Source organism: Cryptomeria japonica, chromosome 8 (assembly GCF_030272615.1).
Source record: "Cryptomeria japonica chromosome 8, Sugi_1.0, whole genome shotgun sequence".
NCBI classification, from domain to species: Eukaryota; Viridiplantae; Streptophyta; class Pinopsida; order Cupressales; family Cupressaceae; genus Cryptomeria; species Cryptomeria japonica.
In genome coordinates this window covers 463,796,508-463,814,059 of record NC_081412.1, presented here as the reverse complement: position 1 = coordinate 463,814,059, position 17,552 = coordinate 463,796,508, and the positions used below count along the sequence as shown (strand labels likewise).

At 34.0% G+C, this 17,552-nt stretch overlaps 1 protein-coding gene across 1 annotated transcript; it reads right to left on the bottom strand.

The window, feature by feature from the left end:
* Positions 1-5,619: 5,619 nt before the first annotated feature.
* On the bottom strand, positions 5,620-15,515 carry LOC131034964 (uncharacterized). Its single transcript, XM_057966581.2, has 6 exons — positions 15,273-15,515; positions 14,889-15,130; positions 9,434-9,574; positions 6,271-6,390; positions 6,068-6,163; positions 5,620-5,895 (listed from the first exon to the last, which is right to left on the bottom strand). Exons 1-6 carry the CDS (start codon positions 15,322-15,324, stop codon positions 5,788-5,790), a joined length of 759 nt encoding a protein of 252 aa, XP_057822564.1. The 5' UTR covers positions 15,325-15,515; the 3' UTR covers positions 5,620-5,787.
* Between the last annotated feature and the right edge of the window lie 2,037 nt (positions 15,516-17,552).

Sequence of the window (17,552 nt, the reverse complement as noted above, 5' to 3'; positions counted from 1 at the left end):
AAAATTGTAAGATTTTTAATAAATTGGGATTTAAATAGAAAATAACTAGGACAATATAAAATTTAAGAAAAATGTTTAAAAAAAAAAAAAAGGTGGGGTAGGAGGGGGGTGGAACTTTTTTAAAAGAAATTTCAGCAATATAGAGAGCAAATAAAATGAAGAGTTTAGCTCATGGAATATAGATTTTTGTTGTCATGTTCATATTGTTAATTACATTGCACAATGCATGCTTCCTATTTCATAAATATTAACTAGATATTGATAGTTTTCAAAATTTTAATTACAATGTAGTTTGTACAATCTACGTGTAAGTGGTGAAATCCATCTATCCAAAACTTGTTTTTGATAATGGATAAATGGACAAATCGATCAAAATAATTTTGTCAATAGGATCGTATGAACTATAGATCCAAACAAAAAAAAGTGCACCAATCTAAGTAGAAGGTAGCTGATGAGGAATACATAATTAAATCCGATTATTGAATTTTTTATTTGTTATTTTTTTATTATGAAGTTGGCGATTGGATAAAATATAGTGCACTAAGTGTTATGAAATTAAGAGATGTGTTTAATTGGAATGCTAAGCACAATCAGATTTGATAATGGATAAAGGAACAAATCGATCAAAATAATTTTGTCAATAGGATCGTATGAACTATAGATCCAAACCAAAAAAAGTTCACCAATCTAAGTAGAAGGTAGGTGATGAGGAATACAAAATTAAATCTGATAATTGAATTTTTAATTTTTTAATTTTTTAAATTATGAAGTTGGCGATTGGATAAAATATAGTGCACTAAGTGTTATAAAATTAAGAGATAAGTTCTTTGGCAAGGCAATTCTTATGGGCAGGCAATCTGTCCTCATACAAATGGTGTCTTGTCAATTGGGACTTGGTGTGTAGCCTGAAACAGTCGGGTGGGCTTGGTTTAAGGCAATCTATTTTATTTGGGGAGGCTTTGGCAGCTAAATTGTACTAGAGGTGGTGTGTTGAACAGGATCGAGGTTGGGCTAGGATTTTGGCCTACAAATATATGCAAAGGATCCCGAAGGAGGAAATCCCAAGATACCCGCTTGAGGGAAAAGGCTCAACGATTTGGAGCACTCTCAAGAAGGGGGCTTCTCTTATTAAGGAAGGACTTTTTTGGATATGTAAGAGGGGGGAAGAGGTCCTTTTCTAGTACGACTATTGGGATGGATACCCCCCATCCTTGATCAATTTCCTAATCTTGGGAATCTTTGCTAGTGGTTTCTAGAAGCAGGGTGGTGTAGGGTGAGCGACTTCAAGGTTGTTTATAAGTGTGGGCATCTGGAGTCGGAGCGATGGAAGGCTCCTAATGAGTGACTGGTTGTTGGGATGGATGAAGACTGTGCTGAGTTGCATGGCATTTTGACGAGTAGACACTGTAGTTCCCTCAAGGGTAGGGATGGACTTGCTTGGTCTTTGAATCCTAAGTGCATCTTTACTGTGGCTAGTGGGTACCAGGAGCTGTTGTCTCGTAGATTGGAGGGGAGGGAGGTGCACTGGTGGAAACATGTGTGGATTAATTTTTCTTGGCCGAAGTGTAACTGTTTCGCTTGGACTTTGGCTTTGAATAGATGCCTAACTTGGGACAATATTCACAAGCAGGGATTCTTGGGGCCTTCCATTTGTGTTTTGTGTGGTGATGGGGAGGAAGATTCCTCGCCTTGTTCTTCAGATGCCCTTTCTCGCTGCTTATTTGGCATTACTGGTGGGGGGTGTGGAAGCATCCTTGTGTTCACGCAGATTCTATAGTGGAGTTTTGGAGCAGTTTGGGGAGACCTCCTATCTTGTCCTCCTTTCTCCAGACTGTCTGGCATATTGGGCCCATTTTCATACTGTGGCAGATCTTGCTCGAGAGGAATAAGAGGATCTTTAGGGAGGTTAGACTTTTAGTTCAGCAAGTGTAGAACAAAATCATTGTTATGATTCGGGAGATGGTGGAAGCTAAATGTGAGGTGCATTTTCCTTTGGATAGAGATGAGGCGGATATTGTGAGTAGGTTGGGTTTGCAGGAGTTGTCTCTCGCCTCAGCTTGTGTCAGGAGAGGTGGATGTGCTATGAAGAAGGTTCAAAGGGTGGGAAGGTGGATGCCCCCTCAGGATGAGTTTATCAAGATTAACACTGATGGCACCTCTAGGGGTAATTTGGGCCTTGTTGGGGTTGGTGGTGTTGGTAGGAGTCGTATGGGGGAGGTGGTTTTCTTCTTTTCGGTGCATAAAGGGTGGCAATCTAATAACTTTATGGAGGGATTAGCAATTTTCTATGCCCTGGAGCATGCCTTGGAGTTGGGATGGCGGAAGGTTATCTGCGAATCGAATTCGTAAATTATTGTTAACTTGTTGATTGAGCATAAGGTGAGTGGGATTCATTGGCAGCTGGCAGGGATTGTTCACCAGATTCTTCAAATTAGTACTATGATGGAGCAGGTGTCTTTCATCCACTTTCGTCGTGAATGGAAAAGAGTAGTTGATTGTTTGGCTAAGTGGGCCTCGGAACATGATAATGATTGGAAAGTTGAAGGTTGGGAGCATCTCTCCCCAGATTACTATCAAGACTTGCAGAAGATCTTTGTTGAGGACATGGATAGTTATGAAGTTGGTTGATCTTTGGTTGGGCTTGTGGTTCCTTTTTGGGGCTTTGGGGCTCTGGTTCTCTTTGTAATTCTTGATTCTGGTTTTCAATAAAGTTTTTACCCCTTTATTCAAAAACAAATTAAGAGATAAGTTTAATTGGAATACTAAACACAATCGGATTGTGATTGGTTATCTATTGTACTACATGAATTTAAATTACTAAGCAAGTGTTGTAATTTATTCACCATATGATAGAGTGACTAGGAGACATTGTGGACTCAAAGTATACACAAGACTCTTAAGATATACCATTGAAGGGATAAAACAAACACCTATCCCACATAGTAATATTTTGTAGATAAAATGTATGTAGCCTCAATTTGGTTCACACTACAATTTTCTAATGTCATAATTTTCTATTAATAAAGATAAATTTTGTTTTTAATTTGTCTTGTATATTATTTGAATTGTTTTGAATTAGGTTTGAGGACAAGGGATTATAGGATGATGGCACAAATGTGTGTGTGTGTGTGTGTCTATGTATTGAACATTAATAATGAAACATGGAGGTTTGGGATGTGTGTGTGTGTGTGTTGCAATGATTGCATTGAACATTAATAATGAAACATGGAGGTTTGGGAGTTGAGCCTCCAACAGGGTCAAGGGGCAACACTTGTTGTGGGGGTTTGAGGACGGATCCCCCAATAGAGTCGATAGACAATGCCCCTCATTAGGTTTGGGGGCAAAGCCCCCAAATTGGTTAAGGGGGCAATACCCTTCATAGAATCTAGGGGCGATCTCTCCAATCCCCAACCAAGCACAAATTATGGCTTTCAAAATCATATAAACTTCTATGGCAAACATCCTCATGAGACACTAGAATATTAAACACGTGCAAATTAAGTTTTGAAAAAGTTTTAAACCCACTGAAGAATTTTAGGGCTAAAAAGATAGAGCTTGTGTGTGCACACTTTTTCATCCTATCGATTTCACGTGTGTACTTTTTCATCTTGTCTATTTCACTATAAAATAGTTTAACAAAACTTTTTTGAAAATTGTCATTAACTACCTTAATTGAACATTTAAATCAAATATGATATATTATCCAAAGCTTAATTTACAACATAAATAATATTAACTATAAATTATCTTTAAATAAATATATCTTTTTCATCTTATCTATTTCACTATAAAATAGTTTAGCAAACCCCTTTTGAAAATTGCCCATTAGCTCACCTTCATTGAATATTTAAATCAAATATGATATATTGTCTAAAGCTTAATTTACAACATACTATAAATTATACAACTTTTTCATCTTATCTATTTCATTATAAAATAGTTAATAAAATTCTTTTGAAAATTGCCCATTAACTTATTATTTTAGTATTCTTTTGAAAAAATCAATTTTCTTGGTTAAAATTGGAAATTATTCAATTTAATCATTTGAATCAACATTACAATCTTTAAAAAATATTCAAAAAAAAAAAATCTATTATTATTATTGAGCACCTAATATATGAACCAATAGAAATTTAAGAAAAAAAATATTATAGATATGTAAAATATAAAATAAATATGAACTATAGATTTTTTGCTAAAAAATTTTAGTTCTAAATGTTAATTAATTCAACTAATTGAAAAATTGAAATGCATGAATGCAATAATCCTCCTTGACATAAACTAGTAAATTATCTATTGATTGCCTCTAGAGATTAACTAATTTATAATGTTTAGATTGCACAAGATTAGCTGGTTAATTTTGTATATCCATACAAATTCTATACACCACCTGTAAGGAATTGTCAAACTCTATAGCAACAGATTTATACAGCTTCTTGCATGACCTAACAGAGCCAAAACCAGGTGATTTCTTTCTTGGCTGCCTTGATTTCTATGGAAAATGTAGCAGAGTTTCTAAATGGGGGAAAGTTTGGAAACCATGTTGAAATAGACAATGGCGGACACTTTAAAAAACTGTGGCTAAACATAAAAAAACAGCAACTAAATGCCAAAAGCCAAATTGTCTATGCAGGATCGGAATGCACCATAGATTATATTTATTAATTAATTTAAAATCAGAATACAACTGTTTTATTTTCAATTAATTAAAAAATCCAGTCAACAGTGCATTCTGATCCCTGAATAGACGTTGCCCAAAAACCACAATAAATCGGAGAAAATGGTCAAACACAGCAGTCAACTTCGCCGTTTGGCAATTTTTTCTTGATTTATACTATGCAGTTCAGTTATATATTTTGATCATAAACAAGTAGAGAACCCCAAAAAATTTTAAAAACAGAAAACACAGAGATTTGTTATTGGGAATATCACACAATCATTCAATTATTTCTCCCCTAAAGATGGGTTCCAAAGGAAGACTCAACACGTCAGGGTTTCATTAAACTTGACACATGATCGTAGAAACACTTAGACGTATAAAAATTTATGGATTTTGAACTTGATTTTAGATTATAAAAAATCTCTCTCGAATATTGAACTGTTTGAGGGTTTTACCAAGAAATGTCAGAATCTTAAAATTCCAAGAAGTGTGGAGAATATATGCAGCCATTTGTATTTGAAAATAAAACAACTCAAACCTCTCGGTGACTTCCCTACATATTCTTAAGACCTAAATCACACGACAATATTACATCCATGCCATATTTCACTTTTTTATATCAGCGCTGGTCCCTGCTTAAACACATAATTGTTCTGTGAAATTCCAATCTAAACAAGAACATGAAAAAATGTATCAGATGCTATGTAGACCATACTTTGTCACTTATCAGCAGTAAATCTTGGCAGTTTACATTAGAAGTAGTTAAAGACTCAAATTTTTTTAAAATCTCAACATTTTTTTTTTCCTTGCGATCAAGTAAGAGATAAAGAAATAACTTTCAATATAAGTCACGGGTATTACTTAAGTTGTCACATGTAAATCTAGAGATTAGGCTTACCAAACACACAACGACAACAGAACTGCTAAAGTTGATCACATCATGCACTTTAATGCCTAAGTTGAATTAGAAACTAAATCGAAACCAAAATTTTCTATTTGGATTCCACACTTCAAACTTACAAAGGGCAGCTAATTAATGTGAGCCCCTGTTTCTTCACATGTTTCCTCTTTAAGTCAAATTTGACTAAAGGAAAATCTTAATTTACATTTGTGGTTGACAAGAAAATTTACAAACGTTTCTTTGGCATTTTTGCTTTAATTAGTTTGTACTTGACCATTTTTACTATCTTGAAAAACCAGAAGATACTCACAACCTGTAAGCCTACTGAAGTTACCTGCAGGGCAGGTCAATTCGAAGTTCAGGTTCAAAATAAAAAAGATGATATTCCCTTTGGTGCTCACGGATTTTATACTCTAAAACCAAAAATCTTATCTCACTTAGCAAAAAATGATTTGTCAACGCTTGATGGTCAATAGAAAAAACTATTTAGTATTCAAAAAACATACCTTGATAATCAAAGGATTGTCAGCTGTTACCGTTACGTACACAATATAAGGTCCAATAATCAATCGAGCTAGTGTAAATACAACAGCAAAACACACCTGCGTAAAAAGGCCAGTCCTGTGATACTAATAAACTAGCATTCATGTTGCATAGTCATAAAATGTTCTCTTAAAGAATACACCAAATAAACGAGCTTGGCACTCACGTCATTTATAAGGCTCAAACTGGAATCTTTATAGCCAAGCTCTTTCAAAAGCTCCCTCATGTGCATGAAAGGGTTTGATATCTCCATAAGCCATAAGCAACCAATCAACTCGGAGCCACACTACAGAAATGGATGGATGAGAAATAGATGGTCAAAGAGTCTGATCTTAGAATGTCTAACATAATTAACTTCCATTAAATTGAACTTCCTAATAATGAAATTGCCCATACAACAACACAAGGGAAGCATATTACCGGACTTCAAGAAACTATGCATGGACAAAAATCAACTCTTCAAGTATCAGAGGATTTCACATACATTACTTTGCCAAATTGAAGCACTCCGAGAGTCAAAAGCAAAAGTACAATATCCTCTTATGTTTGCTTCGTCAAAAAGTTTTGACATTAAGAATTTAAGACGATATTAAAACTGATTTGAGAATGTCAGACACAAGCTCAATCTCCAGGAAATTAACTTGAAATAGTTTTACAGGGGTGCAATTTGATGCAGATATTCTGGAAGCTGGGCCACAGAAGCAGAGTAGAATTTATTGGCATCGTCTTAAGGTTAAGTAGCATTTTTTGCACATAAAATGTACTGATCACTTGCACTTGCAGTTGCAAAAACTGCAAGAAAATTAAAATAAAATTTTATGTAAATTATTTTTTAAATCTTAGCTCATAAACTCTTAGAGCTTCTCTATCCAGAACTCTAGGGGTGGGGTCCCATGGAGGGGGCTTCCTAAAAATAGAGCAGCAACAGCTGAGATTTTTTAGGAATATTTTAAAGTTACTGGTCCCATGAATGTTGTAGTGTTATTCAGCTTAAAAATTTAAGCTCCTAAATTTAAGGAAGCTGGTGGTCTCATGAATATATAGCTTTGTCTTCTATTATTTCTGCAATGATAAAAACAACATTAAAAACTTATTTTTCTTCAAAAATCATTTTTTAACAGCAATTTAAAGTTAAACTCAGATATGTGACAAGTGGTAGATATCATCCCTAAGTTGGTGGGGCAATTCCTAGCCCCACCCCAATTTCACCTGCTAAAATATGCAGTTCTAAAAAGTAGGAGCTGCTATTTTTTTAAGAAAAGATTATCAATAAACCTGTAACATAATTTTTTTTGTTTCATGGGACCTCCTGTTCCATGAAAATAGAAGCTTAAGCCCCCTCATGGGACCGCACCCTAATTCCAAAACATGCATTACTAGATATTTTTGTTGGAGGTGAAGGCAGAATAACTCTATTAACTGTTTGCTAGCTCAAGCTTAACGCAGTTAGAAAGAACTGAAGCAAATAATAAGTTAAATAACTATTTATAATATCATTATGTTTATTGCTAGCACCAACTTCCAAGAGAAACACTAAATTAGATATAGAATAATAGAAGCACCTTAATACAGTATACACAAATATAAATTTGCTGAATTCTGACCAAAACAAATTACATTCACAAGCTTTTAATTGCCAACGTAGTGTTTCTATTCTACTGTCCTTAGAGGAGGTCCAACTACTTTCATGGAATGTTACATCAAATAAGAAGGAAAATACATTATGTACACAATTCATTTTTTTAATTTTGTAGAGGCAAATGAGTAGTTAAAATTCGATATTACACTTCATTGCATCCCAGACCAACTTCAGACATTTTTCTGGGAGAAAACACAAACCAATGCAAGCGATGCAATGGGAGATCTAAAGAATATTTTGGGCATCCTACGGAACCCGTACTAAGTAAAAATTATTAATGAGCTCTAAGTTAGGATCAGAACTTTGGATTAAGCACAGTCCAGTGATGAAATTGGACCCATTGTTGCTAGCCAACCAGGAAACAATAGCCAACTGGACTTATTTGAGAATTGAAGTCAGCATGGTGATCATTGTAATTTGTAACATTAACTAATAATTATCAATTAAAAATGTAGCCCCTAAAAAGTGCTTAGTTTCTATCATTAAAATGTTTTCTGTACATTTTTTTATGTAGCTTCTGGAACTCTAGCATCCTTTTTTGGGAATTAAAGCATCAAGAAAATTATCTGTATGGATTCTCATTTCTCAAAAGGAAATGAAATTCAATCTTCTTTCCTGGGCATCTCTGGGGTTTGATAACCCATTTATTGTTGTTTGAGAATTTCAATTTTCTGCATGAATTTTAAAGCTGAATTAGGATCTTTGAGCTGTCCAAAAAGGAAGTAAATTTAATTCAACCTGCCTCTATCGCAAAAATACATTCGTTATTTAGATTTGTAGATGTTTTTAGTGAAAATCTAATTCTCTACCTTTCGAATTCTGCCATCTGCTTTTCGCACTCACAAATATTTCTCGTGGATCAAATCATAGTATATGCAATTAGGTTGTTTATTTGGCAATTCACTGGTCCATTCCTAGTTTTCTATTTCTGCTTATGCACACAAATTTATGTTCTATTTTCTGCCAGTAAATAACTCTCATACATGTAGACCAAAAACACTGAGTATTAATGTTGAATTAGTATTTAATCTCATATAATTGCATATGTAAAACTCCAGTTACATATAGAAAGCTTAAGTTTATAAAAGGAAGCATGCAACTGAGTCAGGGTGAGGCCATGCATACACCAATAATCCTTTGACTGATACAAAACCTAATGGTCTGATAAAACTCCCACGCATGTCAATAGAAGGCTAAGCAAGTAATTGGCAAATGGTAGAATGGCATAGAAATGTACATGATGAAATATTGATGCCATGCTGAAACACAGAAAGACCTGCAGCTGAATCAAAAGCCAAATGTTTTTCACCGGAGGCTAAGGACATTGCATGAGACTCAAGCATGTGGCCCCCATAGTGCATGTTTATCATTATTTGCAAAGATAAGTGCGGATAAGATCCAAAGCCAAGGAAAATGAAAGATGCTAACCTTCCATTTATTGATGGAGTTTCTATGGAATGCACCTGAATTAGAGTTCCCTTTAATTAAATTATACACAACTGTGGTTTGGTGAACATACAATTAAATGAACTAAGAACTTGAACCATGGAGAATACTAGTTTATTCAACAAATAACAAGGTATTCTTTTTATTGCAATGCTCCATTTGTACTCTCTTGCTCTCTGCTCTTTGAGACCTATAATAGCCACAATCAAACATGAAAACAGAAGAAGCTGCTGAGAATACATACTTTTGCATAAATAACACCACCTCCAAGGCCTGATACACTGACCAGATGATGAATACAATTTGAAATACTGATAGAGGAATCGAACAAGCAACAAATGGAGTCATAAATAAAATAAGACAGGCTCACTGCTAACGCATGTATCTGCAAATAGACAAGGAAACCTGTCAGAAAAAGCTCGAGTATATAAAGAAATAAAATAATATCAAGCTATGTTGTAAACAAGACTGCATATCTCATACAAACAATGGATTTTCAATACTTCATGCTTCTTTCATCTTAAATATGTTAAATTCGAAAGATTGGCAAGCTTATAAACTTATTAATATTATTAAGATGAACAAATTAAAACATGTCAAAACCAGGACGTCCAGGACCACAAATAAATTCAGTCGAAAATATATATCTTTTGATGCTCCTACATTTTGTGGGTCATTCCAGATTGATCATTCTCCTTAGCTAATGGTTAGATCTCTGTGAATGTATGTATCATACAGAACAGCATAAACTAGAAAAATGTGGTCAAAGAGCTGTCCTTTGTGTGTATAATATAACCACTGATAACATTCTGAAGAATCAAACTCAAGTTATTGGACAGAAAAAGGAATTGTAAGACAATATTTATAAATAGCTAATTATAAGCACATGCTAAAATCTTAATGCTTGTATAGAAAGCACAACTAGACAAAACGACAAATCTAAGTGCTTCAATCAATTAGTGGTTTATACCCAATTTGAGTTAAATATTTTGGTAAACCTTGACTACCCATTTGAGCAAACAAAGCATGTATAAAACATTTAACTGAAAGTTAAAAAAAACACAGCACAATACACTGTTTATATTTACAAAATATGTCAAACTTATGAAATAGGAAAAAACAATAAATCCGACTTTTAACATGCTCGGAAGGAAAATATTTTTGACTCAAACTCAAACAGTAGAAGACAACCCACATGTTAAAGCATAGAAACACTTATAGAAAACAACAAGATTAGAATATTAGTCAAAAAGGATGTATGGTATAGCTAAATTCATCATGTATAATGTGTACCAGAGTTAGAGGAAGCTCCACCTTTGTACCCTTTGTTCATATCCACAAAGGAATCCTTCCACTCTTAAGCTGAATGTGTCTCCATAATAGACAACTTGCTCATTTATACTTCATGTACATTTGCTAAGATGCTTTTTGCTTTTGCTCAATGTGGAAATTTCAGCAGTATCATATGAATTTGCATGTATGACTTTTCCTTTTTCCATGTTTCCAGAAACTCCAAACATGTGCCTGCTTAATGCAATGTTGATTACAATTATGGTAACAGGAAACATATTTATCTCGTTTTGTCATGAAAACTAAATCATGGATTCACATCATCCAGATTATCCTTGCTAAGTTTCTTGATTCCAAACTCCCTTCAATGCTTATAAAGAATTAATTGTTTCTTCTATTTTTTATCTTTTAGTCAAAATCGTATCTGTACTAACATTGAAACATTGTCACACATTGAACAAGTAATTTAATGAAACAACTAAAAAAGCCATACAGCAAATTTCTCAACAATCTAGTGAAAAGCTATTCCTAATGAAAAGGGTTGCTCGACTCCATTTAGTTATACCTTTGTAAAACAAAACATTAATGTTAACAAATCATGAGGTAGACTTCCTCATTCAAGTACGCATTTACACAAGAATTCGTCAGCCCTTGCATTATTAATTAAAGTATTATTTAATCCAGTCTTTGATATGTTAGGTACATTACTAAGATGTGATAGGTTATTCTAGCTCTCGTACAAGAATGTAATATTCCAAAAGAATATTTATGATATTTACACAATTTAATCCACTTCAATAATTTTCCAGGGTTAGCTTCATTAACAAAATTAAATATTATTGATTGCTATTCGGTTGTAATACTGAAATTATTTATGCAGTAGTTATGGATAGTAAATCATCTTATATGAAGCAGCAGGTTAAGGAACAGGACTAAATGATATAAATCCACGGCCAGAAATAAGAGTTAATTCCACAATTAAAATGTATTCAGTTGATTCCAGCAATGGTATGATGAACAATGAACGAGAATATATAATCAGCCTGAACTCAACTCATTGAAATGGCATATTTTATTCATATAACCATTCCCCTTCACTCAGTACTGCTGTGTCATTTCTACAATGATTTATCAAACCCTGATGCTGATTGATCACAGACTTTGTGCCCTCATTGATCCATTGTGCTCAAAGGTTTGAAACTTCACACCGAAAGCTGTTGACTTTGTGTTCCAAACCCTCACTGGGCTGCTGGTGTGCTCATGGGCTTTGTGCCCCTGCTAGGCTACTTTGCTATAAGATTTGGACTATTCAGGTTAACACGGTGCATTCAAGCTGGGGATGAGGTCTCTTGTTTGTGACCTCACTTGGCTTGGGCTAGGCCAAAAATTTCCAAGTTACCAAGCAAAAAAAAAGTGAATATGCTTCTGTTTTTCTAAAGAATAATTGTGAATTTTTCATAAAATCAGTTAAAAAATCACTGATTGTTGTTTCCAAACTGTTTTCAATGATGGAATAAATTATGAGAGTTCCCCATATAGATAATACAGAGATAAATGAGTGACTTAAAAAAGCAATTCGAAAGATGTATTTTCACAAGGAGGTGCAAATTATTTGGCAGAAATTTCTATATTTGGTTGTACTCGATCAATCCAATTGAATAAAAGCATGGGAGAAAAGGTGACCAATATGAACCCACTGAATGTGCATTAGGATACTGCTTATTAGAAATCATCACTTCGGCATACAATTACTATCATAATTTGTTAGTCCCTTATTTGCTAAGAAAAGATGAAAAACCCTGAGCTTTTTTCCCTTCAAGTGAGAGGAACGAGCACATCTCTATTATGTTACTTGTTCTATTTGTTACTAGTAATCATTTTCTATAAATGACGACTCTCTATAATTATTAGTTGATCTCTACAATGATGTAATTTTCATACATCTGATGTTCCATTGTATTTTAATTTTGATTTTTGTAATGACCCCGTTTCCAATGCCCTAGTTTTGCCTTAAATTTACAATTCCAAGTAAAACAAGAAATTGGTCTATGCACACTGTAGCCTGTTTCAAACAGCAAAGACTCCACAGCACTGACAGGATCTTGAAATAAGTGGGACGGCAAACTAAAAAATTCTTCACCAGTGGATGAGGAACATAAAACTCCACAAATACAAAAGGAACATGATAACATAATGCTGGAGTTTAAAAAACGTAACAAGTTTTCCATCAGTTAAAGTGAGAAAAAAACACATATCCTTGAGTTGCCTGTCCTTTTTGATGCAAGCAATTGTTTCTTGAAGATGTCGACTCTCCATGATTGTAGTTTCATCTCTACGATGATGCAATGAATTGGAATTGTACTTTTAAATCTACTGTTTCATTGTATTTTCATTTGGGCATTTTTACTAATATGAAAAATGATTGTTTATCCAATATGGTGGACTTCCAAGTGCATGTCCAGTTTGATATTTGCATAATACGAGAAATACAAATCAGTTGAAGGAATCTTGACATAAGAGAAAGTTGAATGTGAACAAGGACTCGAGAGTAAGCTTATTCCAGGCAAATAGGATTAAAAAACAAATAAGTTTACTATAGAAAAATAGACAGTGAATAGAGCAGAAGCTTTTACTAGGAAAATAGAATAGTGTAAAGCAATGCAAAGGAAAAAAAAAATCCATTCTAGGCCTAAATTCGGTAATGCTTGGTTTACACTAGATGTTGGTCGTGAGGTCAAAATTCTTGGATGTACAATTCATACAAAATATTAAGTTTTAGCAAAGAAATCCCCTAGTGGAAACCCACAAGGGTTGTCTCATATGCCAATATAGCATTTAGAAAACCTTTACCTTTAGGAATGCTGTTAGAGGGTAAAGAGAGAATGGGGCATTTTAGAAGAATTCTTGCCTTAGTAATGCAAGGCTTCTAGTAATAAGCAGCTTTTCCTTATGCAAAACAGTCTGATCTTACTGGACAGGCACTTAATTCATTGAAGATTGGTTTGTCTTCCAAATTACGATTGATTCATCTTAAATACATGGTTGTTCTATATAAAGGTGGTATTAGAACAGGATTTTATTTCTAGAAATTTGTGTCGAAGGTTTTTCAGATATTGTTTCAAAAAATTTGGAGTTCATTTCAGTCCATTATATTGATATCAAAGCTTCATATTTAAGAGTTTTACCAGTTATAACAGCAAGTTCTTGTTAGGAAGACATCAGTAGCATCAGAGCTCATCAATCAAATCTGCATTTCACTAATCAGAATGTTCATTTCCAAATTAGTTCGTCTCAGTTTGCATGTTACCATTTGTTATGCAACCGATACATTAAATATGTATACTTATCAATAAAAAACTCAAATCTGTTTTTCTGGAGACGCAAGATCAGGGTGGATTCTCTAGGTATCTCAAAAACGTGTTCCCCCACCCCACTGCAAGTTTAAGAGTTTTACCAGTTATAAGAGCAAGTTCTTGTTAGGAAGACATCAGTAGCATCAAAGCTCATCAATCAAATCTGCATTTCACTAGTCAGAATGTTCATTTCCAAATTAGTTCATCTCAGTTTGCATGTTACCTACTGTTATGCAACCGATACATTAAATATGTAAACTTATCGATAAAAAATTCAAATCTATTTTTCTGGAGACGCAAGATCAGGGTGGATTCTCTAGGTATCCCAAAAACATGTTCCCCCACCCCACTGTACACAAATGTTTGGTAAACATAATTTTAAGACCATGACACTATCGAAACATCTAAACATCTATTCTTGCATTGCCATCCTAGACATCTAAACATAAACCCTTATTTGTATGCCTATCTGACAACTGAATTTTCAATTCCATTTAAACCTAGACTGTGGTCTAAGTGGTGCTAGACTGTGGTCTAAGTGGTGTTGGAAGAAACAAGTTCTGAACAACGAATAAACCCTTATGTCCTAGGTTGACCATTTCAATTACCTTGCATACTATCCCAAAATCATGTACAGATTTATTGTATAAAGTGGCATGAGATGCTCCTGTTTGCCATTCATTATCTATATTCTAAATACCCAGATAAAAATAACAAAAAATATAACATTGGTGTATGCCCTTGGCTTCACTCAAGGTTCTGACTAAAAGAAAAACAAACAAACGAGTGAGATTGAATCCTTGATTTCACATGCATTAATTATCTGCATACCCTAAACACAAATCACAAATAATACAGCATTGGTCTCTGCCCTTGGCTCCACTCTAGGTTCTATCAAAAAGGGAAAAAAACCCAAAAGAGAGAGATTAGATCCTTGATTTCTCCTACATGCATTTTTGTAACAATTATCAATAACAGAACTTGAATTAAGGGGCATTTATTATCTTCATTTTGTGAAAACACATTCTTGCTACGAAACTAGTTCTAGATGCATGCCTGTGATGGAGAAGCCGGAGAAGCCGAAGGATGAAGTGGATTTTTCCAATCTTGGATGGAAACAGAGCACAACCACAATGCCACTGCCACATGGATGAGAGAAACCACCCTGTTGCAAAAGTCAAATGAACGTTTTGATAAGACCTTTCTCACTCCAATGAATGTTGCAGTCCATGCAACCACTCCAACCACCACTGTTTTTACTCTCTCCTCCATATCTTTCGCTGAACCCAATTTCAATCCTATCCCCCACGAGCATACCAGGATCAGCTGGAAAGTTTGTAAAATATAAATACAAACTATATAACTAAATAAGGAGATTAGTGGGTAGGATTATTGTGGGCAACGCCAGTTACAGCAGACAATGATACTGACTTTAATTACCTGCCATAACTGACAAACAGGAATAGAGATGAGTCATGGAGATGCTCTGCATGTGCTTGGAATGTACCCTTTAGATGGTACCTATGTTCTTTATGTTTTGTAATAGGCTGTTTTAGTGATGCCAGAATTACGGTCGCTTGAACCTCTTTTCTTTAAATCTACCGGCATTTGTCAATAAATGCATGGAATCCTCCCAATTAATTAGGACCGTAACCTTGAGCTCGCTGGAACAGCCGAATATTTTTATCGTTTCAGCTCAAAACGAATCTACGTATCTGTTCAATATTTTTATTTATTTAATATTAACTAACTATTTTTTAAATCACTAAGCTTAATTAGTGATCTAGGGCTCTTTTCCCTTTTTTTTTTTTTTTTCCCAATTACATATTTTTTAATGAAAAACTTGAATTATTTATTAGTTTATCATTCTTATTTAATAAAGTAATATTTATTTGTTCTCAATTTTTTTATCAAATTGTCTATTATACAAAGATCATGTACAATTGACTCATTTCAGCATAAAAGTGGTAAGAAAATATAACTTTATTTCCATATACTCCTAAGTCCCTATCTTGATTTTCAATTTATTCATTCATTATCCCAATCGAAATTATAGGGGTGGGCCTAACTCATTCAATTCAAATGATCCTAGAGCTTGCAAATTTTAATTATGGTCTAAGACAACTACCACCCACTAGTTATTATGTTCCCACTTGAACATAGAATAAATCAATTAAGAGCTACGATATTGCATTTAAATATGAACTTGTGTTCGTTTCAAACCATTAAAGATTATCCATCATCCATTTATGCATTGTAGCATTATCATTCTAGTACGTCATGGAACATGAGCTTCCTCCAACATCTTAGGCATCAATGCACGTTTATAAATTATATTTGATCATTGTACCAAACCATTGAATCGATAATAAGGGTGACCATAGGAGAAAAATCTCAGCCTAGCAAAATCCTCCATCGACAATAGTCATGTTTAGACAAGTTATAGACATAAAGGCAAATAGATTCATGGGATTAGAATCAATGAGGTCGAATATATGAGTGAGGTGAAGATCACACATAGGATTCAATTATGTTGGTGCAAAGGTTAGTTCTATTGGCACAAAGGTCAATTTTGTATTTGTAAAAGAGAACCGTAGCCATAAATAAATATAACTAGCACTTGTACCTATAGGAGGTTCAAGGGATAATGATAGGATATTAAAGGTAAAACTTAAATGTTTTTAACATTGCATAATTAGTTATGTAATAATTAAAATCTATATAATATGTTTTGACATATTATTGGTGTTGGAATAAATAGGAGAACTATCTAATTATTTATTACTTAGGTCCTTTAATTACTTTTTAACTTAAGCTAAACTTAGGTTCTTTTTGTTGGAATCAAGGAACACTGAGAGGGGAGGGGGGGGGGAGGGGGGGTGTGAATCGATGTTCTACCGATAAATGAATTTTTAAACTTAACCACCGGAAGCAAATGCAAGAAAGTAAAATGCAGAAACACAAGATAATCAACCACAAAATCATAAAACCAAGATTTTTATGTGGAAACCTGAAAAGGGAAAAACCACAGTGGGATTGGAACCCACAATATTCATATACTTGTGATCAGGAGTACATAAATATTACAAAAGGGGAATGCACATGCATTCAGGGTCACTGTTAGAGTAAAAAGTATTAGTTTACTTAATTAATTAAATCATATTGATTTAATAATTAAGTCACATTTTCTCTATTTCACTTAAGCTAAATTTAGAAAGCTAAACTAAAGATTATTAATAATTAATTTATTATTAAATATTAATTCCTTTTAGGGTTTTTTCCTTTAAGGTTTTGATCTCCTTTTATAAGGATTGATCCCTTTGTATTCCTAAGCAAATCTGATTATTATTATTATTATTGCATATTCTTGCTTTGGTTTTTCAAAGCAATCTTTGTGTTTTGTGTGAACCTTCCATTGTTATGACAATTTATTTGCATACAAGTGTTCACTGGATTCTGTGAGGTTGTATTTCTCAACTTTAACATGCTATTAGAGCTTCAGACCTGAGGCTTTCTTGTTCTTTAGATTGGGAGATTCTACCTGTAGCAGACCTTCTATGCAATTTAGGTTGATTTGGACCTCACCATTGAATCTGACACGTGTCAAATAGTCAAGATTGACCTTTTGTGTGTCAATTTTTTATTCACGGGCCAGATCTATGAGGGTCCTTATTTTTTTTAGCTTCTCCCTAACTTCATCTTAGGGGGGTGTTAGAGTAA

Excerpts from the sequence above, each read along its gene's own strand:
- LOC131034964 (XM_057966581.2), bottom strand. The coding sequence starts at position 15,324 with ATGCAGAGCATCTCCATGACTCATCTCTATTCCTGTTTGTCAGTTATG. Across the intron at positions 9,575-14,888 it reads CTCCGGCTTCTCCATCACAG|ATACATGCGTTAGCAGTGAG; the intron begins GCATGCATCTAG and ends GTCTATTTGCAG. Across the intron at positions 5,896-6,067 it reads ACAATCCTTTGATTATCAAG|GTAACTTCAGTAGGCTTACA; the intron begins GTATGTTTTTTG and ends CCTGCCCTGCAG.